This window comes from Corythoichthys intestinalis, chromosome 12 (genome assembly GCF_030265065.1).
Source record: "Corythoichthys intestinalis isolate RoL2023-P3 chromosome 12, ASM3026506v1, whole genome shotgun sequence".
Lineage (NCBI taxonomy): Eukaryota > Metazoa > Chordata > Actinopteri > Syngnathiformes > Syngnathidae > Corythoichthys > Corythoichthys intestinalis.
Window position 1 is genome coordinate 26499471 of NC_080406.1, and position 24969 is coordinate 26524439.

At 39.3% G+C, this 24969-nt stretch overlaps 1 protein-coding gene across 2 annotated transcripts in view; it reads right to left on the reverse strand.

Moving 5' to 3' along the window:
• The window catches only part of LOC130926664 (disintegrin and metalloproteinase domain-containing protein 23), a 79924-nt gene extending 55231 nt beyond the window's left edge, over positions 1-24693 (reverse strand). For both annotated transcript variants that reach the window (XM_057851708.1, XM_057851709.1), the window contains exons 1-4: positions 24356-24693; positions 23677-23888; positions 14237-14313; positions 3221-3284 (exon numbers count right to left, since the gene is read on the reverse strand). In XM_057851708.1, coding sequence (XP_057707691.1) covers positions 3221-3284; positions 14237-14313; positions 23677-23888; positions 24356-24431 — 429 coding nt within the window. In that variant the 5' untranslated portion in view covers positions 24432-24693. The remainder of the gene's footprint in view (positions 1-3220; positions 3285-14236; positions 14314-23676; positions 23889-24355) is intronic.
• Between the last annotated feature and the right edge of the window lie 276 nt (positions 24694-24969).

The window sequence follows — 24969 nt, forward strand, 5'->3', positions numbered from 1 at the left end:
GGAGGCCAAACGTTTTCTGTAACTCTTGACAAACTTTTCACACACTGTTGCTGGTATTTTGGCCCATTCCTCCATGCAGATCTCCTCTAGAGCAGTGATGTTTTGGGGCTGTCGTTGGGCAACATGGACTTTGAACTCCCTCCTCACCCTGTGGCGTCAAAACGATAAGAAGAATGGGGAGCAAAAATCCCAGAACCACACAGGGGGACCTAGTGAATGACCTACAGAGAGCTGGGACCACAGTAACAAAGGCTACTATCAGTAACACAATGCGCCATCAGGGACTCATCCTGCACTGCCAGACGTGTCGCCCTGCTGAAGAAAGTACACGTCCAGGCCCGTCTGCGGTTCGCTAGAGAGAATTTGGATGATCTAGAAGAGGACTGGGAGACTGTGTTATGGTCAGATGAAACCAAAATCGAACTTTTTGGTAGAAACACAGGTTCTCTTGTTTGGAGGAAAAAGAATACTGAATTGCACCATACCCACTGTGAAGCATGGCGGTGGAAACATCACACTTTGGGGCTTTTTTTCTGCAAAGGGACCAGGATGACTGATCTGTGTAAAGGAAAGAAAGAATGAATGGGGCCATGTATCGAGAGATTTTGAGTGAAAATCTCCTTCCATCAGCAAGGGCATTGAAGATGAGACGTGGCTGGGTCTTTCAGCATGACAATGATCCCAAACACACAGCCAGGGCAACAAAGGAGTGGCTTCGTAAGAAGCCTTTCAAGGTCCTGGAGTGGCCTAGCCATTCTCCAGGTCTCAACCCCATAGAAAATCTGCGAAGGGAGTTAAAAGTCCGTGTTGCCCAACGACAGCCCCAAAACATGACTGCTATAGATCTGCATGGAGGAATGGGCCAAAATACCAGCCACAGAGTGTGAAAAGCTTGTGTAGAGTTACAGAAAACGTTTGGCCTCCATTATTGCCAACAAAGGGTACATAACAAAGTACTGAGATGAACTTTTGGTATTGACCAAATACTTATTTTCCACCATGATTTGCAAATAAATTATTTAAAAATCAAACAATGCGATTTTCTGTGTTTTTTTTCCCCACATTTTGTCTCTCATGGTTGAGGTTTACCCAGGTTGACAATTACAGGCCTCTCTAATATTTTCAAGTGGGAGAACTTGCACAATTAGTGGTTGACTAAATACTTATTTGACCCACTGTATATTTTGATGTACAGTGGTACCTCTACATACGAAGTTAATTCGTTCCAGGACCATGTTTGGAAGTCGAAATGGTCGTATGTCGAGCAGGATTTTCCCATAAGACCACATTATAATTCCATTAATTCGTTCCGCAGCCCAAAATCTTGCACTAAATCCTGAATAAATAGTAATGGTACTATTTCAAATAACAATTACACAGAGCAAAACTAATAAATTATGAATAAAAATCGGAATAATATAATTCCATAATTCCGTTATTCCATAATTTCCCTTCTGTCTACTTTCGACATATGAAAGTTTAAAAACTTTTCAAACTGTTTCATCATTTAAACATAGATTCAAGTCAAGATTTTGCCGATTTTGGAGTATTTTAGATAAAAAGTTAATTAGGTTCGCTACAACCGAGCCTTCGAGAGAAGTCTACTGCTTACCTTACCCTAACCCTAACGCCGGCAAGTCTGTCATTTCGCATCTAGTTCTCTATCATGTTCTTACGCCGCTGTCGTCTGTCATTTCGCATCTAGTTCTATATATATGTGATATCTACCGTAGCATTATGTGGCCGTATGTTTGTAGCAACTGGGCGTTGTTTGTAGCGGCTGTCGGCCGCAGTCAGGTATTATTGTTTTTTTATCTAGCGGCATGAGTTGAACATGATATTTACTCTTGGTGTGTTCCTCATTGCGTCCCAAGACCGCGCTGACTGTGTTTTAGTTCTTTTAGTTCCAGCTTCACCTGGTGTAATTATATAATCGCAATTTGGATGTTTGTGAATCGTTCGCGAATCTTCCACAGCTGAATCGGAAATAATCTAAGAATTGGAAATTTTGCACGCCTCTAATAATATTAATACCTGGAATGTAATGTATCGAGTTCTAATGTGGCGGTTGTATTTTGCGTGGTGTACCAGAACGCACCACGTGGCTGACGTGACAGAGTGAGAATGGACTTTTTACTTTCACTTTTCATGTTCTGTTGTAGGCGTCAGCTGCGGCAGACAGTAGGCATGTTGTGTTGCACAAGTTCTGAAATGAAAGATTAAAAACCTGACAAAGCTGGCGATTTCTTTGGCGATGTTACAATAATAATTTTCTTTCATTCTACAGCAGCATTGTCGAGCCAGTTCGCAAATGCGCACACCACACTTATATTTGTCTACCATTTCTGTCTTCATTTCAATGTAAAGCCTCACATTTTTCCTTTTTTCAGCACCTGCACTAGCATTCTTGGAACCCATGTTGATTTCTCTCACATGGAAATCTGTCATGCGTCTGTCTTGCGGGTAAACAAAGAAACTGCGGCACTGTCCTATATCGTGGTATTTCGAGCATGTCGTCAGATGTAGAAACAAATGACGAGTCAAATTTTATGTCGGATGTCGAAAAGATCGTGTGTCAAAGCGATCGTATGCCAAGGTACCACTGTAAATACAGTATATATATTTTAAAACACACGATAGATAGATAGATAGATAGATAGATAGATAGATAGATAGATAGATAGATAGATAGATAGATAGATAGATAGATAGATAGATAGATAGATAGATAGATAGATAGATAGATAGATAGATAGATAGATAGATAGATAGATAGATAGATAGATAGATAGATAGATATTTTTTAACATTACTTAGATACAGACGAAGAGTGCAAGTGCGAACAAGCACCATGATAACACGAAACATGTTGTTAAAGTAATACCCCTCACGGGTCAGTTAAAACGGAGCATGATTATCCTCGTTAAGGAGGAATATTGTATTGGATCTCATTAGTTAGTCTGCCCTTGCTGTAGTAGCTCCTAAAATGCAGCTCCAATTATTTCTTAAAACTCACTTCATCCTCAACCACGTAAAAAGAGCTGGTAGTTTTTTTGTTTGTTTGCTAGGGTGTTCTGTATCTACTATACTATAAACACAGCTTGGATTGTGGTCATAACATTCACTTGAGCACTCATCCATATCAACATCTATTCATTCACAAATCCATCTGTTCAACTTTCCAAGGCAACACATTTGCAGTCCACTACATTTCTGTTACCTTTGATAGGACAGGTTTATCACCCTCGTAGTGGATCTCAACATAATTTGAAGAAAGCAGATCACTGAAAAGACAAGAAATTGGCTTCTGTTAGAGGAGAAAGGAAGTGACAGTGCAGCCATCTTTGGAATTTCGTGACTCACTGCTGCGGGTAACTTCAATCCCACTGTTTAGAATCATTTCAATTGACCTTTAAACGACTCAAAACCACTGTGTCATGACATGAAATTACTCAACCAAACATGCAATAGAGGAGGTTTGTAGTATGGTATTGACAGTGTTTTTAGCATTTTTTTTTACCATAACATGCTAAATGGGAGACAGTACTTCAAAACAAATAACAACCGCAATAATAAATGCATTGTTAGCTTATTACCGTAGTATTTTACAAATGTAATCATTTCCTAAACAAATTAATAGGTTGAAATAAAATTAAATGCCAGTGATCCTTTACACCAGGTTTTTTGTTGTATCTTCCTAAGGGGATCCACGGATAGAAAGACTTGTAGTTCTTAAAACATAAATGTAATTCTGAGTTAAAATAATTTGATATTGAATCCCCTCTTGATATTTTCGTTTTTATGCAATTTGTACAATTAGTTTAAATAGTAGGTCGCTGTTGTTGGTGACATCGCAGGGCGGTGACGTCACATGGTTACGCTGCCGGGCTTCCAAATTATGACTCTAGCGACATAAACATGTCATCTGTTACTGAGCATGAAAGCACTGTCTATGTTTCACAAAACGAGCAGTAAAAGCAAAATAAACAGGAAAGACGAGATGAGACGAGACGAAAGTAGGTGGGAAAAAAATGGTGTTTGCAAAAATGTGCTACCGGTGAAACATCCAACAAGAGGCAAATTTGACACCCAAAGTACTACCGTGTACTTTCCGGTTATTTTGTTTAGATGCATACAGACGGAACATACTAAAGATGCCTTAAGAAAATACTTAAATGTAGTAATATCAAATAAGGGTAGTTTAAATAGTAAGTACTCGCCACTTTTAAACGATGAACGAATTTGTTGAACCTCTCGCCACATAGAAGGAATTGCAGTCACATGGTAGTATTTGTTGAGTGACAATGACATCACCCCGAGCGTACAATGCGCGCTTAAAACATGGCGCCCTCCGTAGGTCAAAACATATACTAAATATTATAGATTTTTAAATCAATGGCAATATTTTCTGTGTTTCTAATAACATATTTTAGTAAAAAAAAAAGAATAATTGTGGCTTATTAGAGCTTACATGTTCCAAGGTTCCTTTTAAAAAGAAACAGCCATTTTGCTAAATATAAAAATATGCTAAAACCATGATGATAAAAAGAGATAAACTGGTTGTATAAAATGTATTTCAGCAGAAGGTAAACACACACAAACATGCTTTAGTACATTCTATTCAAGGGGTCATCACGTGGTCATTGACGTCAGTAGCTGCAGTCACATAGTTTAGTTAGTGCAGCTGCTCCTTGAGAGTGTTTTCAGTTCAAATTTGTGTTTGTCCCGTTGAATTACCAGCTGAAAGTGTTTCACGACTTTTTTTAACCCACTTAATTCAAGTGGCTGAAGCTTGCGCTTATATGCATTTTTGCCTTGAACACAAAGCAAATAGTCAACAATTTATGACACGAAAAGAAGGCGGGTGGTCTCGCAAGTCAAGGTACTATTTCATTTTCTGTAATTCTAAGAATACAAAATTGATCAGCGTAATTGCAAATTAAAAATTAAATGCTACAAAGGAACATGGTGGATAGGTGTGCGGTGTCATGTTCACCCTGAACAAAAACGTCCTGTAAAGAGCTTGCCGTCAGTGTCCATGACCATCACATACATTCAATCTGTGTGCTGACTTCCGAGAGGGTGCAATTTCTGCAACAAAGGTATTTTTTCCCCTTGAGTTGCCTCACAAATGAAAAAACATCCACTTCTCTGAGGATTGCTCCCGGCCGGCATTGCGGAACAAAAGGATTACCTGGCAAATTTTGTACAGTGACATACACCGGCGGCATGTCATTTGTGAGTGATGCGCAGGAGCATGCCAGTAGGAAGCGCACGATTACGAGAGGATGCTCAAGGCGTGAGAGTGACTCCTAAGTGAGGTGCTATTTTTAGCGTGACACACAAGGCGTGGAGCAGAGAGTGGGCCATGCCATGAAGTCATTGTGTGTGTGTGTGTGTGCATGGGTCGGAGGAAGCCGTTGAATTGCTCGTAGCCACTGGAACGTGAGCATCTTCAAGTGTGCTTTTGTTGAACTAAGGAGTGTCTGATGATGTCTTGAGGCTTGCACAGGACTGCTACAATGCAGCAGCCACAGCTGCAAAAGCGGCAAACTGAGAAGACCAAAACGCTGCCGGAGGTTCTGATGTCTGACATAACATCAAATGAAGCTTGGAGCTAGTGACACCAAGCACTGTCATGCCTGTTTATCGTAGCTTTAACACATAGGAAATACATCTACTCTTAAAACAGATGAATAGAGATGCTTCCTATTCAGAACATTGTGTTCCCTCTTTCCGCATACACTAGTCAGCGCACCAGCTAAAACATTATGCACCCTTATCAATATTCTTTTATAGACGATTGCGAGTGACTGGCTAGACAAACAGATGCTCCAAAGATGGTATGTTCTAATGAAATTAACTTTTTTCCTAAGAGACAAGGATTCAATATACCGTATTTTTCGGACTATATGTCACAGTTTTTTTCATAGTTTGGCTGGGGGTGCGACTTATACTCTGGAGCGACTTGTGTGAAATTCTTAACACATTTCTATATAATTTCACATATTATTTAGGTGTTTTGGAGTGACACTGATGGTTTGGTAAACCTGTTAGCATGTTCTTTATGCTATAGTTATCTGAATAACTCTTAATATCTATGTTACGTTCACATACAGGCCACGTTTGCATTCCGTTGTTCATGCATCATGTAACATTATCATACTGTACACTTATTCAGCATGTTGTTCTCTATTGTAATCTTATTTTAAATTGCATTCCAAGATGACATATCTGTTCTATGTGTTGGATTTTATCAAGTAAATTTCCCCCATAAATGCGCCTTATACTCCGGTGCGACTTATATATGTTTTTTTTCCTCTTCGTTGGGCATTTTATGACTGCTGCGACTTATACTCAGGTGCGACTTAAAGTCCGAAAAATACGGTAACCTACATCCAAGAAATATTGAGGTACTTTCACATTATTCATACAGTCAATTTCTATAGTGCTTGTCCACATATGGGAGAAATTGGGAATACGCAGAGATAATTGCCATAGGAATAAGAATGAGCAAGCTTCACACACTAGGACTTGAGCCAAAACTTTCAGAGCCTCAAAACTGTGACGCACATGTGGCTTACAACTAAACTACCTAGAACAATGCTACCAAATCAGATCCGTCACCATGGGCGGGCCATAGGGGGCCGTGCCTGCCCCCCAAAAGACTTTTGCCGCTTCACTCGAAGTACAGCGCTAGGAAATTACCTTGTTTTTTGGGGGGCTTCATCACCGCCCATCAGCATGCATACAATTTAATGCCCATTGAAGCCAGACCTTTTGAATTGTTTAACCATTACACTTTGAACATATTACCTACAGGTTTCCTCAAGTTAGGGTTAGGGTGAGCTGTCACAATGTCTGGTCAAATCGTGTTTTGTTCCGGAGGGGGGTAGGGTTAGGGTTAGCTAACCCTAACTGTTCCCGACGACGTAACTGCAGCCAATTCAAGCTCGTCAAGACTGTATTTAAGCCCAGGCGATCCAAGAGAAGGGTGGAAGGAAGAATCCCGCCGGCTTTGTTTTGTTGTCTTATTGGCACTCTGCCTACCGCTTAGATTAGTATTACTGATCTCCATTGACCTATTGTCACGGACCCATTGTGTTATCCCCCTTTTTCGCGATCGCATGTATTTTTGTCTTTATTTAATAAACCCTTGAACCCATTCTTCTGTTGTTCTCTGCTTTGAAGTACAACCTTGTTTCCGCAGTCGCGGACCGTAAAATCGGCAACAAAATAAACCACACATTTCCAAAGATGGACAATGGACTTTAATCCTCGGTTCTACTGTCAAGGACCCATTGTGTTATTCCCCCTTTTCCACGATCGCTTGTATTATTGTTTTTATTTAGTAAACCGTTGAACGCTTCCCTCTGTTGTTTTTTGCTTTGAAGCACAACCTTGTTTCCGCAGTAGCGGACCCTAACATCGGCAACAAAATAAACCACACATTTCCAAAGATGGACGATGGACTCTCTTCCTCGGCTCTACAATCCCGAAGCAATTTAATTTCATTATATTTTCAGTTTAATTGAGCTATTTCCAGCTTGCTATGCTGATAATTGCGATGTTTGTTTACCGCTTTTCGTCTTACTGCGAAGAGAGAGAAAGTGACAATCGGCCCGCCATGATATTTACGTCATCAGCCATCGTGCTGGGTCCCGGGAATTTAACGCCTGCTTTCACGCACACCGCTTCCCGGGAAAGTCCCGGACATTATACTAGGACTTAACCCGTTAAATGTCCGCGTAATCTCAGTGTAAGTCGACCCGGAAAATTTTTTTCACATACAACCGCTGCACGGTTAAATCCCGCGATATTCTCGTTGTTTCGGAGTGTGTGAAAGGGACTTATGTTTCTCGAAAATGGAAATGTGGAATGTGTGTAGGATGTAAGAATGCAGCATATTAAAAATTGAATGCAGCACGAGCCAGTAGCTGTTGTCGCTTCGCTTATATTAGCAGCTTGCTGACTGGCTTTAGCTTCTGTCTCCTCAGGCTTGTGAGCAGCTGACTGAAAAATGCTGGCAATGGAGGGAGTTTGTTTCTTTCCCCTCATGGAGGTTATGTACTTGGACGATTTAGGATGGGACTCTAGCGTCTTCATGCCCATTGTACCCAGCTGATTTTTTTTTTTTTTTTTTTTTTTTAGCGTACGATGCAAAAAAAACCTCGAACATACTGCTATCCACTGGTTTGTGCCAAAGGCGAAAGGATTGTTAACTCAACCACATTTCGCTCTAATATAAAATGTATGGCTAGGTGTAAAAAAAAATCTGTGTCTGTGTCGTGTAGAGCATGACATTTTGTTGGGACTCCCGTCATGACATGAGATTCACGTGAGAATCCCGCGGGACAGGATTAATAATTTGATTAATCCCGTGATCGGGACAGAAGCGTGCAGGAGCGGGAGTGAAATCAATCTCTATAATAATAGTGATCTTTTTCATTATGGTCGCACAGCAGCCCAAATTTAAGAAGCAGCCATATTTGATGTAATCTTTCAGTGAGCCAACGCTGTTTCGACTTGGGTTAGCAAGTCAAAAGAACTACACAATATCAAATAATCGATCAGTGCTTGCAATCAACGAATTTGACCCTGGGCTGCGTTGCGTTCTCAATGATTGGCTCCTCCGCCTGTCTAAATCACAAATGACATTTTTGAGGAGAAATGAGACACGGAGAAGTTACATACATCATAAATTTTAAGACCCAGATATGAAAATTCAATATTTTTTCAAGACTATTTAAGGTATTATTTCCAAATTCATAAATTCAATGCTTTTAAGACTTTTTAAGACCCAGCAGGAACCCTGTTTAAAGATGCCTTTGATGCGGGTCTCTTGTTGCAATGGTTAAGGGCTTGCAACGAGACAAAAATACGTTTTTGGTCTTGGGTTCGAATCCTGTTGTCGATGCTTTACTATTCTATTTTTAAATAACGTTACGTTTTTACACCTGATCCGAAATAGCAAACCTACCTCGGATGTGATGAGTAGGTGCGGTCTGAATAGTTTAAAATTCTGTAGGCTTATTCAAAATACAGAAATGGTGTAATAATTATTGTGCCCCTCACCCCATGCATTTCATATGCCCTCCTTAAAACTAATGTCTGGTGACGGGCCTGTGCCAGACATGGCTATGATTTGAAATAAATTTTAGTTTTTACCACATACCATAAAATACTTTAATAGCCACAAAGTCCAACCAGACAAAATAACTGAGATAAGTAAAATTTTGAACAAAGTGGCAATTTCTAAAGTACACTACAGAGGCCCCCAACTTATTTTTGCGTTACATACCGTATTTTTCGGACTGTAAGTCGCAGTTTTTTTTCATAGTTTGGCTTGGGGTGCGACTTATACTCTGGAGCGACTTATGTATGAAATTATTAACACATTATTATATCATTTCACATGTTATTTTGGAGTTTGGGAGTGACACTGATGGTTTGGTAAACTTGTTAGCATGTTCTTTATGTTATAGTTATCTGAATAACTCTTAATAGCTATGTTACGTTAACTTATTTGCTCCCAAAAATGTATAAATATGTTCTATTTTAATTGTTTCAGTGTCCAAAGACGTATTTATACGTCTTTTACATTCCGACAAAAAAAAAAGACATCTCTGGGTCGGGGTTCAATTTAGCTCCAAAGCACAAAGCTGAAAATCCATTTTAAAGCAATAAAACTGGCCATTGCAGGGCAGTAGCACATTTGGTAAGCCCCGCAACTTGATTCAACTGCAACGAACGGCCAAGCCGCACGGCCGACGAAAGACGACTGAACGGATGCCAGGCGGCGGACGACCGAGCAGAACAACCGGTAGGACGCCCGGGATGCCAGGCGCTGGACGACCGAGCAGAACGACCGGGACCACTAATGTAGCGGACGATGCCTTTGAGTCCATGCTGCTCGCGAGCAGAGCCCGCAGAGACTCAAATAAATTCATCTTTATGAGACAGACGGCAATGAGGGAAAAGTTTAACCGGCTATCGCGGCCAGAACAGCGTCATCTTTCAGTTAGTTATGTGTAAATAAATTGTTATTTTGCTATCAAAAGCTCTTGTTGTTTATCTTATTTTGTAAAAGGAAGACATTATTCAGATGTTTAGGATGTAACTAAAGCAAAAAATAGCTTTGTATAAGTCAAAGTTATGTTTGAAATGTATGCTTTCACAAAAAGCTCAATTTCTCTGTTTTTTCATCAGAAATTGGAAAATTGCTCAAACTAAGCTATTTTCTAATGCTCATTTCTAAAGAATGGAAAAAGATATGAACTAACTTTTTCTGCTGAAAGAAAAGAGTCTAGTCTTTATTTTGGTGGGTTCCATGTTTATATAGCAATAGAACAGAATTTTCTGTGGGCCTTGCAAAATCAGTCAAAATCCAGTAAAACGGCCGGGAGCGAAGGGCCTTGTTCCGGTGAAAATGGCTGGGAGTGAATGAGTTAACATACTACATACTTAACATCGTGTAACATTATCATACTGTGCACTTATTCAACATGTTGTTCTCTATTGGTATTATTATTTTAAATTGCCATCCAAGATGACATATCTGCTCTATTTGTTGGATTTTATCAAGTAAATTTCCCCCAAAAATGCGACTTATCCTCCGGTGCGACTTATATATGTTTTTTTTCCTCTTCGTTGGGCATTTTATGGCTGGTGTGACTTATACTCAGGTGCGACTCATAGTCCAAAAAATACTGTACTAGTTTCACATCAAGACTCTTCCTCGATGAACCGGGAAGTTAATTTAACCGAATGCAATAGGAGCCACACAATGCATTTATCATACGGCAGTTTGTTGTATTTCATCTTAATACTGCACCGTCTCATACTTAGATGTGCTGGTAATATTTTTCCCTTCCTTTCAGCTAAAAAACTGTTCAAAATGCAATATTATTTATATTATGTAATTATTGGGAAACCCATTGACATTTTCTGTTGAGACTATCAGGTGAATTAAGAGGTAAGAGGCAGACACAGGTACATTGCAGATATGCCTATGCTGTAAGCAGTACTGTCATAGCTTTACCACCAAACGGAGTTCAAACTCTTCTCTTTCTGTGCACACACAAAAAAGCTGAAGCTAGCATCGCAAAGATAACCGAAACGTAGGCAAAATGGGGGATGAAGGTCACCCTGTAATTTCACTGTTCCAACGTACAAATTGACCTTTGTGGATATTCTTGAAAGATAATATCAGATTTCTTAGAACACAATCTGTCAGCTGTAATGTCAGATCTTGTCTATGTCTATGAAGGACAGCATTAACATAAAATTAAAAAAATAAAAAAGAATTCGGACACCGCATGTAAAATGAACCTATTTGAGGCATGCTGTTCAAGCAAAACCAAATAATCCACCTCAGGGGTCTTCCCGTGATCAACAACAATGCAACAATTCAGCAATCTCTCCATTATTGGCACAGCTGCGGGAAAGCACACTTCGCCTGCCTCGTGGGATGACAATTATTTTCTGGTGTTAAAATAAACCGCCACTTCCTCTGTGATTTGGAAGGGGTTACAAATCAAGCTACTGCAGTGGTGTGTGCCAGCCTTGATATCTGACACCACTCAGCCATGAAGTCTGTATGAAATTACCATACTTTATGACAGAACCCAGCTTTAAATCACATTAAGAGCCAAGGGATTCAATTAGTATTTCAAAATCCTTTGTACACATACACATTAAGATCTCTCATATGTAGACTGGCTTCTCAGTGAAGGAACTAAATCAATATCATTGAGTGTCCGGAGCCTCATGTCTCCAAGCGGGACTCTGATCTGCAGAACGTCTGTCTCTATGCTTATTTCGAATCAAGCCAATTAAAACCTCATTAAAGACCTGATCTTTCCAAAATAACATTAAATGACGCTTGTCTTTGGCTGATGTCTGACAGCTTAAAAAAACAAATATAAAGAGAATATTCTACAGTTTGGCAGCTTCCTCTGAGAATATCATTTCCTTTGACAAACGTTCCATTCATCAAATAAAAGTTTTACGCACATTGCATTCATAGCCTAGCTTTTTAATTGTGTTTGTACAACTGCTACGGATTTGTTCATTTCTTAGTAAGATTATGCAAAAACTACTAAACCAATTTTCATGCAATTAAATGGCGTGGCTGGCAAGGCACTGTTTAAATTAATTTTCAATGTCTAATGCATGACTCATCAGGTATACAAAGGGCCTGTGCATCTATGGTTGTGTATAATTTGATGCTGATCCAAATGATGCGTGTTTACTCTCCACTGATTTCTATTTTGAGTTGAGACTTACATTGGTATGAAAAAGTATCTGAACCTTTTGGAATTTCTCACATTTCTGCATAAAATCACAATCAAATGTGATCTGATCTTTGTCAAAATCACACAGATGAAAAAAAAGTATCTGCTTTAACGAAAATCACCCAAACATTTATAGGTTTTCATATTTTAATGAAGTCAGTATGCAAACAATGACAGAAGACAGAAAAATAAGTAAGCTAACCATCACATGTAATATTTGGTGCCCCCCTCTCCCCTTTGGCTGCAATAACTTCAACCAGATGCTTCCTGTAGCTTCAGATCAGTCTTGCACATCGATCAGGACTAATTTTGGCCCATTCTTCTCTACAAAACTGCTCTAAATCAGTCAGATTCCTGGGATATCTGGCATGAATCGCTGTCTTTAGTTCATGCCACAGCATCTCAATGGGGTTTAAGTCTGGACTTTGACTTGGTCACTCCAGAACGTGTATTTTGTTCTTCTGAAACCATTCTGAAGTAAATTTACTTCTGCGTTTTGGATCATTGTTTTGTTGCAACATTCATCCTCTTTTTTGCTTCAACTGTCTGACAGACAGACGCAGGTTTTCCTGCAAAACATCCTGATAAACTTTTGAATTCATTCTTCCATAAATGATTGCAAGTTGTGCAGGCCCTGAGACAACAAAACAGCCCCAAATCATGAGGCTCCCTCCACCATGCTTCACAGTGGGGATGAGGTGTTGATGTTGGTGAGCTGTTCCATTTTTCCTCCACACATGACGTTGTGTGTTACTCCAAAACAATTCAACAACAAACTTTGATTTCATCAGTCCAAAAAATACTTTGCCAAAACTTCTGTGGAGTGTCCAAGTGCCTTTTTGCGAACATTAAACGAGCAACAATGTTTTTTATAGACAGCAGCAGCTTCTTCCTTGGAGTCCTCCCATGAACACCATTCTTGGCCATAGTTTTACATATAGTTGATGTGTGCACAGAGATATTGGACTGTTTCAGTGATTTCTGTAAGTCTTTAGCAGACACTCTAGGGTTCTTTTTTTACCTACCTGAGTATTCTGCGCGTAATTCTTGGCATCATCTTTGGTGGACGGCCACTCCTTGGGAGCAAAGCAACAGTGCCAAACTCTCTCCCAGACAACTTCTCTGACTGTCAATTGATGAACATCCAGACTTTTAGAGATGGTTTTGTATCCTTTACCAGCTTTATACAAATCAACAATCCGTGATCGCAGGTCTTCAGACAGCTCTTTTGACCGAGCCATGATGCACATCAGACAATGCTTTTCATCAAGACAATTCTTACCAGGTGTGTTTTATAGTGGGCAGGGCAGCTTTAAACCACTCATCAGTGCTTGGGCACACACCTGACTTAAAATGTTTGGTAAGAATTGGTTTCAATTGCTCTTTAAGTCTCCTTAGATAGAGGGTTCACTTACTTATTTTTCCCCCTTCTGTCATTGTTTGCATGCTATCCTCATTAAAATATGAAAACCTATAAATGCTTGGGTGGTTTTAGTTAAAGCAGACACTGTATTTTCATCTGTGTGATTTTGACAAAGATCAGATCACATTTGATGGTGATTTCATGCAGAAATGTGAGAAATTCTAAAAGGTTCAGATACTTTGTCATACCACTGCACTATAACAAGTACTGTAGCTATTCCACCCCAATGTGGACAGAAATACAGCGGTGGGCCAACTACTAACCATACAAACTCAACCGAAGATGCTACTATGGGAGACATGGTCACACCAAAGGGCAAACCACAGTCTGAACAATTTTCATGACTCACAACCACACTGAATAGGATTAAGGTGTGCTTTTACTGGCATTTGGATATTTGTTTGTCTGTGTGTCAGCAGGGATGTGGACACATGGCTTGGATTTCTTCATATTCTTGGCACAGGTGCAACCAACAGCACAGGGATGAACTTAAAGCTAATTAAAGAGGAGAACTTACTTGTTCAGTGTTAGATCGAGAACAAATTGGGTGCCGAATGCCTCTAGCTGGAAGCTGACCTGAGCGAGGTGGATCGCCTGTAGGGGGGAGAAAAAATAGTAAGTCTACTCTAAAGTCTTCAGAAGAACTCATTTCCATGATTCAGAAAGTGCAGCGACACGTCAAAATTCAAATGCTGCAGTGCTCCCTCACTTTGTAATTCAACAAACATTTTCAGGGAAAGATGTGCCTCAAACTCTCCTCAAGATATCACAAGAGCGCAGATGAACCAGCAATAAATTATTAACTTTAGTCAGAAGAAGACTCCAAAATATCCAATAACTCAAAATAAAAACTTGAAAAAAATGCTCCAGCATGCACTAATCAAGACTCAAGCAGATCTGGGAGAAGTTCTATTTCAGAGCCATAGTCGATTGATATTATGCAGTCAAACCACAAGTTTACCACCTGGCTCAGTAATAAGCAGAAGCTGCTGTGAGCCAAGCAAGGATTCAGAAAAGGTGAAGCCCATGCAGTGTTGTCAAATACAACTGTTAGCCGCAAACTGATATTCTTAAATTTGATCATAATTTTATGCTTTAAAATAAGCGGCATGGAAAATGAATGAATGAATGAATGGTTAACAAAACACGAATGCAAGGTGTGTGAAAGATCATTTGCTGTTGAGTTTAAAAGACTTTTGATGGGTGTTTTACTGTGTCATCAAGTGAATATATGGTTAACTTATCCACACAATTTAAAGACCATGACAGTCAAAATGTTTCTTAAAATACTACCTGCATCATTAATAAAGGTCTTATGCTTGACTGGCAATTTAATTTACTATACATTAGTTGAGGCTTTATAATGTAAAAAAAAAAAAAAAAAAAAAAAAAAAAAAAAAAAAAAGTGTTTTCTGAATTTTAGACGCAGTAGAAAAAAGTAAGGCAAATAAGGCTTGATAAAACAAGCTTTGGGCAAACTAGGCATGTGCCGGCATGAGATTCTGACGGTATGATAACCTTAAGCAAAAATATCATGGTTTCATGGAATCAGGTATTGCAATTACAGCTCTAAAATGTGTTACTTTGCGATAACTGTGTTAAAAAAATAAAATAAAATCCATTGAACAGGATTTTTATTTTTCAAAACATATTAGCAAATTGGAACATAAGTATAATGTTAAGTCAAAATACATAATAAAATAACAAACATTCTAAGTAAAATTAAATAAATGCAGTCATTTAGGTGAGCATAACCCACAGCCACAGCTCAACGGCATCAGAAAAAAAAAATTGAATTATTTTCCATAAAAAGCACCGATGACTCGTATCGTTTACATTATACGCACTCTTTTTCACTAAAAAAAAATGCACATGCACTATTTTAACTTTTAAATAGGTGTTTTTCATTGTATATACACATTAGTTTTGTGTTTTTACACATTACTGAATCCATTCTTGTGTTTATCATATAAGAGAGTCAATTAAAATACTTATGAATAAGCATTGCTTAATATATCCAAAACGTGATTTTAACTTTTAAATAGGTGTTTTTCACTGTATATACACATTAGCTTTGTGATTTTGCACATTACTGAATCCATTGTTGCATTATGTAAGAGAGTCAATTAAAATACTTATGAAAAAGCATTGATTAATACATATGGTACGTGTTTAAACTAAATAAAATTAAATCTTAAATAGGTGCGTTTCATTGTATATACATATTAGCTTTGTGTTTTTATAAATTACTGAACCCATTGTTGTATTTATCATATAAGAGAGTCATTTAAAACACTTATGAAAAAGCTTTGCTTAATATATACAGTGGGGCAAATAAGTATTTAGTCAACCACTAATTGTGCAAGTTCTACCACTTGAAAATATTAGAGGCCTGCAATTGTCAATATGGGTAAACCTCAACCATGAGAGACCGAATGTGGAAAAAAAAAACAGAAAATCACATTGGTTGATTTTTAAAGAATTTATTTGCAAATCATGGTGGACAATAAGTTTTTGGTCAATACAAAAAGTTCATCTCATACTTTATTATGTACCCTTTGTTGGCAATAACGGAGGCCGAATGTTTTCTGTAACTCTTCAGAAGCTTTTCACACACTATTGCTGGTATTTTGGCACATTCCTCCATGCAGATCTCCTTTAGAGCAGTGATGTTTTGGGGCTGTCGTTGGGCAACACGGACTTCTCCCTCCACAGATTTTCTATGGGGTTGAGATCTGGAGACTGGCTAGGCCACTCCAGGACCTTGAAATGCTTCTTACGAAGCCAGTCCTTTGTTGCCCTGGCTGTGTGTTTGTGATCATTGTCATGCTGAAAGACCCAGCCACGTCTCATCTTCAATGCCCTTGCTGATGGGAGGAGATTTTCACTCAAAATCTTTCGATACATGGCCCCATTCATTCTTTCCTTTACACAGATCAGTCGTCCTGGTACCTTTGCAGAAACACAGCCCCAAAGCATGATGTTTCCACCCCCATGCTTCACAGTGGGTATGGTGTTCTTCGGATGCAATTCAGTATTCTTTCTCCTTCAAACACGAGAACCTGTGTTTCTACCAAAAAGTCTATTTTGGTTCCATCTGACCATAACACATTCTCCCAATCCTCTTCTGGATCATCCAAATGCTCTCTAGCGAACCGCAGACAGGCCTGGATGTGTACTTTCTTCAGCAGGGGGACACCTCTGGCAGTGCAGGATTTGAGTCCTTGGCGGCACATTATGTTACTGATAATAGCCTTTGTTACTGTGGTCCCAGCTCTCTGTGGGTCATTCACCAGGTCCCCCCGTGTGGTTCTGGGATATTTGCCCACCGTTCTTGTTATCATTTTGATGCCACGGGGTTGGAATTTGCATGGAGCCCCAGATCAAGGGAGATTATCAGTTGGCTTTTATGTCTTCCATTTTCTAATAATTGCGCCCACAGTTAAATTCTTCACACCAAGCGTTTTACCTATTGCAGATTCAGTCTTCCTAGCCTGGTCCAGGTCTACAATATTGTCTCTGGTGTCCTTCGACCGCTCTTTGGTCTTGACCATAGTGGAATTTGGAGTGTGATTGACTGAGGTTGTAGACAGGTGTCTTTTATACCGATAATGGGTTAAAACAGGTGCCATTAATACAGGTAACGAGTGGAGCCTCGTTAGACCTTGTTAGAAGAAGATAGACCTCTTTGACAGCCAGAAATCTTGCTTGTTTGTGGGTGACCAAATACTTATTTTCCCACTCTAATTTGGAAATAAATTCTTTAAAAATCAAACAATGTGATTTTCTGTTTTGTTTTTTTTCCACATTCTGTCTCTCATGGTTGAGGTTTACTCATGTTGACAATTACAGGCCTCTCTAATCTCTTCAAGCAGGAGAACTTGCACAATTGGTGGTTGACTAAATACTTATTTGCCCCACTGTATGTAACGTGATTGCACAAATTGTATGACTTTTGTCCCTCACACGTTGCTATACACAGCAAAATCTGTGGAGTTGATTTTTGGGTGAAAATTCATTTTGACTCGATCCGTGTTCATTTGGTGTTGTTATAACACTAGCAGTGTAAAGATCGCTCTTGGCGCAGTGTTCATTCAGTGAGTTGAACACAGACACCCCTGGCAGAGTTAAATGTACTAGTAGAGTTAATCAGCCACACCCACTTTAAGTGCATATGTCAGAAAACAAAGCAGGCGCAAAGACTTGTGAAGTGACACCACGACTGTAAGTAGTGTTGTCTGTAAATAGCTGGAGTGTGTTCGGTTGGAAAAAAAAAAAAAAAACACATAATAGTGAGCCTGACTTCTGTGCTTACTTAAGGGATGCAAAGTCCCACTGTTACCCATCGCGAGCGCAACAGTCGAGTTCAATTTCCAGTTAGCTCCATGTTTTGCACTAGGGTCCCCCCCTCATCCAGAATATTCACAACATAACGATGAATTTTTAAAATTAACACTACTATTGTAGAAAACAAAAGGTGGTTACACATTTTGCATGTAAAAGGATTGAATAAGAATTGTTCAAGTAGTTTGTTAAGTCTTACTTAAATCATTTAGGCATTTTCATTTAACTAAATTAATAGTTACTTAAAGCAGTTGTGTGAAACCACTTGAAATACGGTTCTTGCATAAATACCATGTTTCATCTTTTTTAAATGCAATTGCTAGAGAGGAAAAAAAACACGTTTTACCCACGGTAGACGCATTAAACACACTGGGGTTAACTCCTAGCTGCGGGGAAACGTTTATGATAGTGTTTACCAACCTTTAATTTTGTATAAATGCAAAGTCATATTGAAGGTATTGCCTCCTCAGCAGCCACCCTCCGCAAACATGTTTTATATGTCTGTTGGGTCTCCTCCTCAAAGCCAAGGTCGTTTGTAACTTTTCTGTAACCTAAATATTCCCATACCAGCGATTTCGTTTTACATTCTTCGATGGGAGGAAAAAGGTCAGGAGTTTCACCTCCTCCAGCCATCGTGTAGCACAGCTGACTCACTGACACTGAGCAACAACCAGTGGAGGAGGATTGAGCCTTTCAGCTGCAAGCACCCTGCATGTAAGGTACATAAAAAAATAGCTAATACCTTTCGTACGGTATGACGGAAATGTTTTGAGGTTCTGAAACCATGATGTTTCATACCATGGTATACCTTGAAACCGGTTATCAGCACATGCCTTGGGCAAACAGGCTTCCATTCTTCTGCTCAGCTTGCTCGTCTGTGGCATCACCTTCTCGTTTGTGAGTTAAAATAACGGCCACGGATCTTTTCTGTTAATTGTGGCAGTCAGGTAGAATTCATTTTCAAAATGCGGGCATAACTAAATAGCTAACTGCACGACGTAGCGGTAGAATTGGGCCTTGTAATGATATCTAAGCAATTTAACACATTAATTAATAGCGGGGGAGGTGTGACTCATACCAGACGCCCAAGTCTATCACTTGGCGCCGTTTTACCCACGCTCAAAGAATTAGGAAAACTGATTGAAAACTAGTTCAATCGGTCACACGCTGCTTAGTTCCAAGTCTATGCACATTTTCAGCAATCAACTTCAAACATAACGGTGTAATAAAATTGTACCCGTTTCAGACTTTGATGTGTTCGAAACAGTTTTGCCTCTTTCAAAGCTCCAAGTTACCGTAGTCAGATGGTTAGGGTTGCCAACTCCCTGAAATAAAAGTAAGCGACACCTTATTGTAGGGTTGGGAACCTCTTGGTACCTCACGATACGATGCAATTTGCGATATAAAGCTCACGATATGGCGATACAACGATTATCATTACATTGGTCAGGAAATTTTTCTAGAAAACAACTAATAAACAATAATAAACAAGCTACTGTAGCTTCATCCTGCTGTACGTTTATCAATAGTTGACGTCCAATCCATTTGAACTGGGAGGGCGGGAGCAAATGAACCCCTCCCACTTCAAACGGGCCCCTCCCACTTCTATGGCCGTCAGTGACAGCCAATGCCAGGCAACGAAGTAATTTTTGGGCCATTTCAGGTCATTCCTTTTAATTTTCAGTCTGTTGATTTGGGGCATTTTATGGGTCACTTCTTGTTGATTTTGGGACATTTTATGTGTCACTGCCCCGCAAATTAATAGGCAGTGGCTCAAACTCGACAGTAAATGACCTGTAACTGCCCTAAAATGAACGGAAAGTGACCAGTAAATGCCCCGAAAATTGGAAAGAGTGACTGTGAGTGCTCTGGTTTCGAACATACATTCACCTTCCCCGGCCTTAATGGATTGGGCGTTCAGCATTGTCAATGGCAGCCATAGAGTTATCTGAGACACTGTTATGGTGGAAGATTTTGTTTTTATAGACATAGACAACTTTTTAAAACGATATCTCGATTCTTGGCATGAGCACATCGATAACCTTTTGGGATCCAAAGTATCACGATATATCACCATTTCGATATTTTGTCACACCCCTACCTTATTGGTAGAGCCGGCTGGCCAGATAACCATCATCCTTTATTTTTTTTGTCGGTGAAAAGCGATTTTTAAAAATTCTAATTATAAAATTATAATAATTTTACTCAAAACAGAATTAATTAGGTACATATTTGAGTTATATAAGCACATGAACATATACTAGAATTAAATCTTTCTTGCTAAATTTAAAATTGTCTAAATTAACTCTTAAGTGTGTGCATGTGTGTTTTTGACCGTTTTTTTTAAATTACTTCTTTTTTTTTTTAAAGTGCAAACAAACTCTCAGGTAAAGTTGTTTTTCTAATTTTTTTTTTTTTTTTTTTTTTTTTTTTTTTTTACAATTTAGTTTTGATAAAAATACCCTCCCTCAGCAATAACATTTTAGCAAACGATCACCTCAAATTTAATGAATTTGACAGAACACAAAAACATAATACAATTAGTGAAAATTGAGTATACAGAGAAGAACAAGAAAACAAATGATCATCATTTTGAACATGCTTTTTACTCTCGCTTCACACAAACCTCTCATCTGCCACACTCTAATGTTGTCTTCCGTTAGCGACAGTACCTCGACCAATGAGTGAGATTTCGTATTGTCATTGTTACGTCCACTTATTGGTCAAAAAGCAGTAGGGTTGGAGATTGAGCATCGATGGGATCCTGGACTAACACTTCTGTTCTCCCGAAACCGTTCGAATTTTAAAATTTTGATTCCAAGTTTCAACGCCCTGACCGCCAACCGGGAAAAAAGTAGCTGCCGAACACAACAAAGACGAAGCCACGTGGAGTGTGTGTGTGCATTGCAACCTTATTTCAATCAAAGTCACTGTGCGGCAGCGCTCAAATGTTTGGCTTCACAAAGAAAAATGACCACTCAGCTCAGTGCAACATTTGCAACACAGCTATATCATGCAAAGGTGGCTGCACGACCAAAATGATTAAACATCTCCGGCTTCATGGAAAACAAGTGCCGAGTAGTGCATAGCTGAGTGCCCCGTATTTAACGTGATGCGCCGGACCTTGAACCAGTCAGAACCAGGCATGTAAAACAATAAATAAGTCTGTCTTCTGCTGCCCCCACGACCCGACACCAGATTTAGTGGTGGATGATGGATGGATGGATGGATGGATGGATGGATGGATGGATGGATGGATGGATGGATGGATGGATGGATGGATGGATGGATGGATGGATGGATGGATGGATGGATGGAATAGTACGGGAATAAGTTGTATTATTATGTATTATTATGTCGGACTAATGTAACTATTAGGGCTGTCAAAATTATCGCGTTAACGGGCGGCAATTAATTTTCTTAATTAATCACGTTAAAATATTTGACGCATTTAACGCACATGCCTCACTCAAACAGGTTAAAATGACAGCACAGTGTCATGTCCACTTGTTACTTGTGTTTTTGGTGTTTTGTCGCCCTCTGCTGGCGCTTGGGTGCAACTGATTTTAAGGGTTTCAGCAACATGAGGATTGTGTAATTATTGACATCAACAATGGCGAGCAAGTAGTTTATTTTTTGATTGAAAATTTTACAAATTTTATTAAAACGAAAACATTAAGAGGGGTTTTCATATAAAATTTCTATAACTTGACTAACATTAATCTTTTAAGAACTATAAGTCTTTCTATCCATGGATCGCTTTAACAGAATGTTAATGCCATCTTGTTGATTTATTGTTATAATAAACAAATACAGTACTTATGTACAGTATGTTGAATGTGTATATCTGTCTTGTGTCTTATCTTTCCATTCCAACAATAATTTACAGAGAAATATGCCATATTTTATAGATGGTTTGAATTGTGATTAATTACGATTAATAAATTTTTGAGCTGTGATTAACTCGATTAAAAATTTTAATCGTTTGACAGCCCTAGTAACTATATAAGGAGCAACGTACTTTACGTAGCGCGTTGCCGCCTCGGTTAAAATCAACAGTATTAAAAGATTATTAAATTATAATCAATACAAGAATTTATACTAATGCTTCCTCGTAGCTCAAGCTGAGGTACATGTATGTAAAGTGCGTAGCTGCTCACACCTACCTTACCCCTAAGTAATATTTGCGACTCTCTCGTAGCAATAGTACAACGAATCTTGTAGTCCTTTTTTAAAAATGCAATAATTTGCCCCTAATTCTCCGTCATATCAACGTACATCATTAGTTTTTTTTTCACGTGCTTCAATAGTGATGCGTGACATTTATTCATCTACTCTGCTGTGGGAACCAGCCACCAGCTGTTATACGTTCAAGTTTCATCTACACCGAGTGAATGTGTGTTCTCCATTGCAGAAGACACTATCCGTCCAGAACGCTCACGCTTACTGGACGGATGGTCATTTTCCTCAACAAAACTGTTTCTGATTTTATACTGTACCTGCTGATAGCCTGGACTGGGTTTTACAAGATGTTTTTCACTTTGTTTGATATTTACGCCAGGTTAGCCCATTAGTGGGAGTTCAATAACATGCAAAAATGCCTGCAGCATAAGTCACTCTAAAACATAGGCAAAAGAATATGTGTAAATGTTTTCTCCGTGAGCTTTTGAAAAATAAACGTCTTTGTAAAAGTGCACTCCTTAAAGAAACTTCATCATATTCAAGTTCAAACACTGATATTTATATACAAGTTAAAAATAGCCCTGTGAGAAATTCATAGCAAAGTTAATTGAAAGTTCATATAATTTAAAAAAATAATGGACAAGTTAAGAAATTAATATGAACTGCGCAATTTTTTTTATCTTGCCAATTCAAAGAATCGGAATCGAAACGTGGAATCGGAACCGTTCATACTCAAACGATGCCCAAGCCTAAAGGCAGGATAGGCGGGGGAATGTGTTTTCCTGCATATTCTTGTAAAGCACCATACCAGTATTCATTCGTTCTACAAATAAGATGCTATTTTCGAGTTTGATGATAATAAGGGACAAAGCGCGTCCCTTGAAAGCTCAATCAGGGATGCGTACTTTTGTTTCTGGACGATTCCGTATTTTAAGGGAGAGTTGGCAACCCTACAGATACTATAGAAAGTTTTGATACAAAATGCCCATTTCGTGTTCTCACAAAAAAAAAGCAAATCAGTGTGCTGATACAATGTCTTTGGATTGATGGGAGATTTTGTACCCATGACAGTTGACTTTACCAGCTTTACTTGTGGACACTGAAAGGCCCACGAGCTTGCATTAAGTATAGCTTGTACCTTGAGAAAGAAAATTGGACTGCAGTTATTTACTGACCACTTAGAAAGCTGTAGATAAGTTAGCTATCCAGTCCCCACTGGATAACACAAACAGATGTGGTGAAAGAATGGCAGATGGTGGTTCTGCTTGGGTGCAGCTTTCTTCAGCACCACACAGCATGACTTTAGGCAGCTATTTATGTGCTCGGAAAACAGGATCGCAAGCTTGTGAGATGGCCTGATAAGCAGCACGTGGTCAGGCTATCTGCTGATGGTCACAAAATATAATCTGACTGAGCTTGGTATTTTCCTACCTGACCCTGTGCGGTTTGGCTTTTGGCCCGCGTGTCCAGGTCATGGCAGGCACTCTCTGAGTCCTCGTTCAGGTAGTAGATGAGACGAGATGGGTAGGCGATCACCTGCCCGACCACATGGTGGATTTTGTTTTCTGAAGCGAGTGCTGCAGTCGCCTGTTGCTTCACCGGCACTGCGTCCCTCTCAACCTTGTCCTCTGCACTGTGAGAAGCTGCAAGAGAGTCATACATACGCACACCTGAACAAGCTGTCAACCTCCAGCCCCTCACTGACAAAAGGTTCAGGTAGTCACTGCAACACTTTTTTAGTTGTGAGCATGAGTACAGACTTTTGCTGCAATTTTTAAAATTATTTGACTTTAATTATATATTTCCAAAAGTGCTTAATCATTACCACTAAGCTTCCAATAGATAGTCAGTATCATGCAGTTAGGATAAGACCACTGGTTCATTTGTGTGCATATATGTTTTTTTTTAATTTGGATGCAGTAGCGTTTTAGCATAGGGAACAAAGCTGGCATGTTTAAGCCTGCCCTACACCGGCACGTTAAAGTCGTAGCACAAACATTCGTCGCTCTTTATCCAACAACGAGCCGCTATAATACTGATAGAAAAATCGCACAAGATGCAACTGATAACACGGAAGGTAAATACAACCAAAAAATACAGCGCTACGTACCGGATGACGCTGGTGATATGTGGAGCCAAACCGTGAGAATGCTGACGAGCAAAGTGTCCAGAAATATCAAACGCATGATTCATATTTGATTACTGAAATATCTCGGTATCAACACAACAAGGTAGTGTGGCGCTTGCAGCCCATCGTGGCACGCAGGGAGGTGCCGAGGAGACTGATGGAGAGGATGAGATGGTGGGGAGGGGGCGCTTTCTTCAAAGGTCCGGGAGGCACTGGACTGCTGCTGCAGATGATGATGATGATGATGGGAGGAAGGAGGGGAGCGTGGAGAAGGCGGCGGCCAAGCAGCTACTGGAAGTCCACCGGCAGACTCCTCCTCGATGAGCACAAAGTCCTGCAGGGGAACACATGAAGACAACCCGGAGACAGGAAGTAGTTACACAGGATGATTCAATGAAGGACGAGAGGGTGATTTAAAAAAAAAAAAAAAAAAAAAAAAAAAAACGCGCGAGACAGTCTCCCCCTGATATAAATAATGCCAACACAAGAATTTTTAAATTTTTTTTTAAATAAAATCCTAAATCATATATTTTTTTTGTTTAGTCATCTTATTAATATATTAACTCAGTTGCCCCTTTAGACATTAAAATTTGATG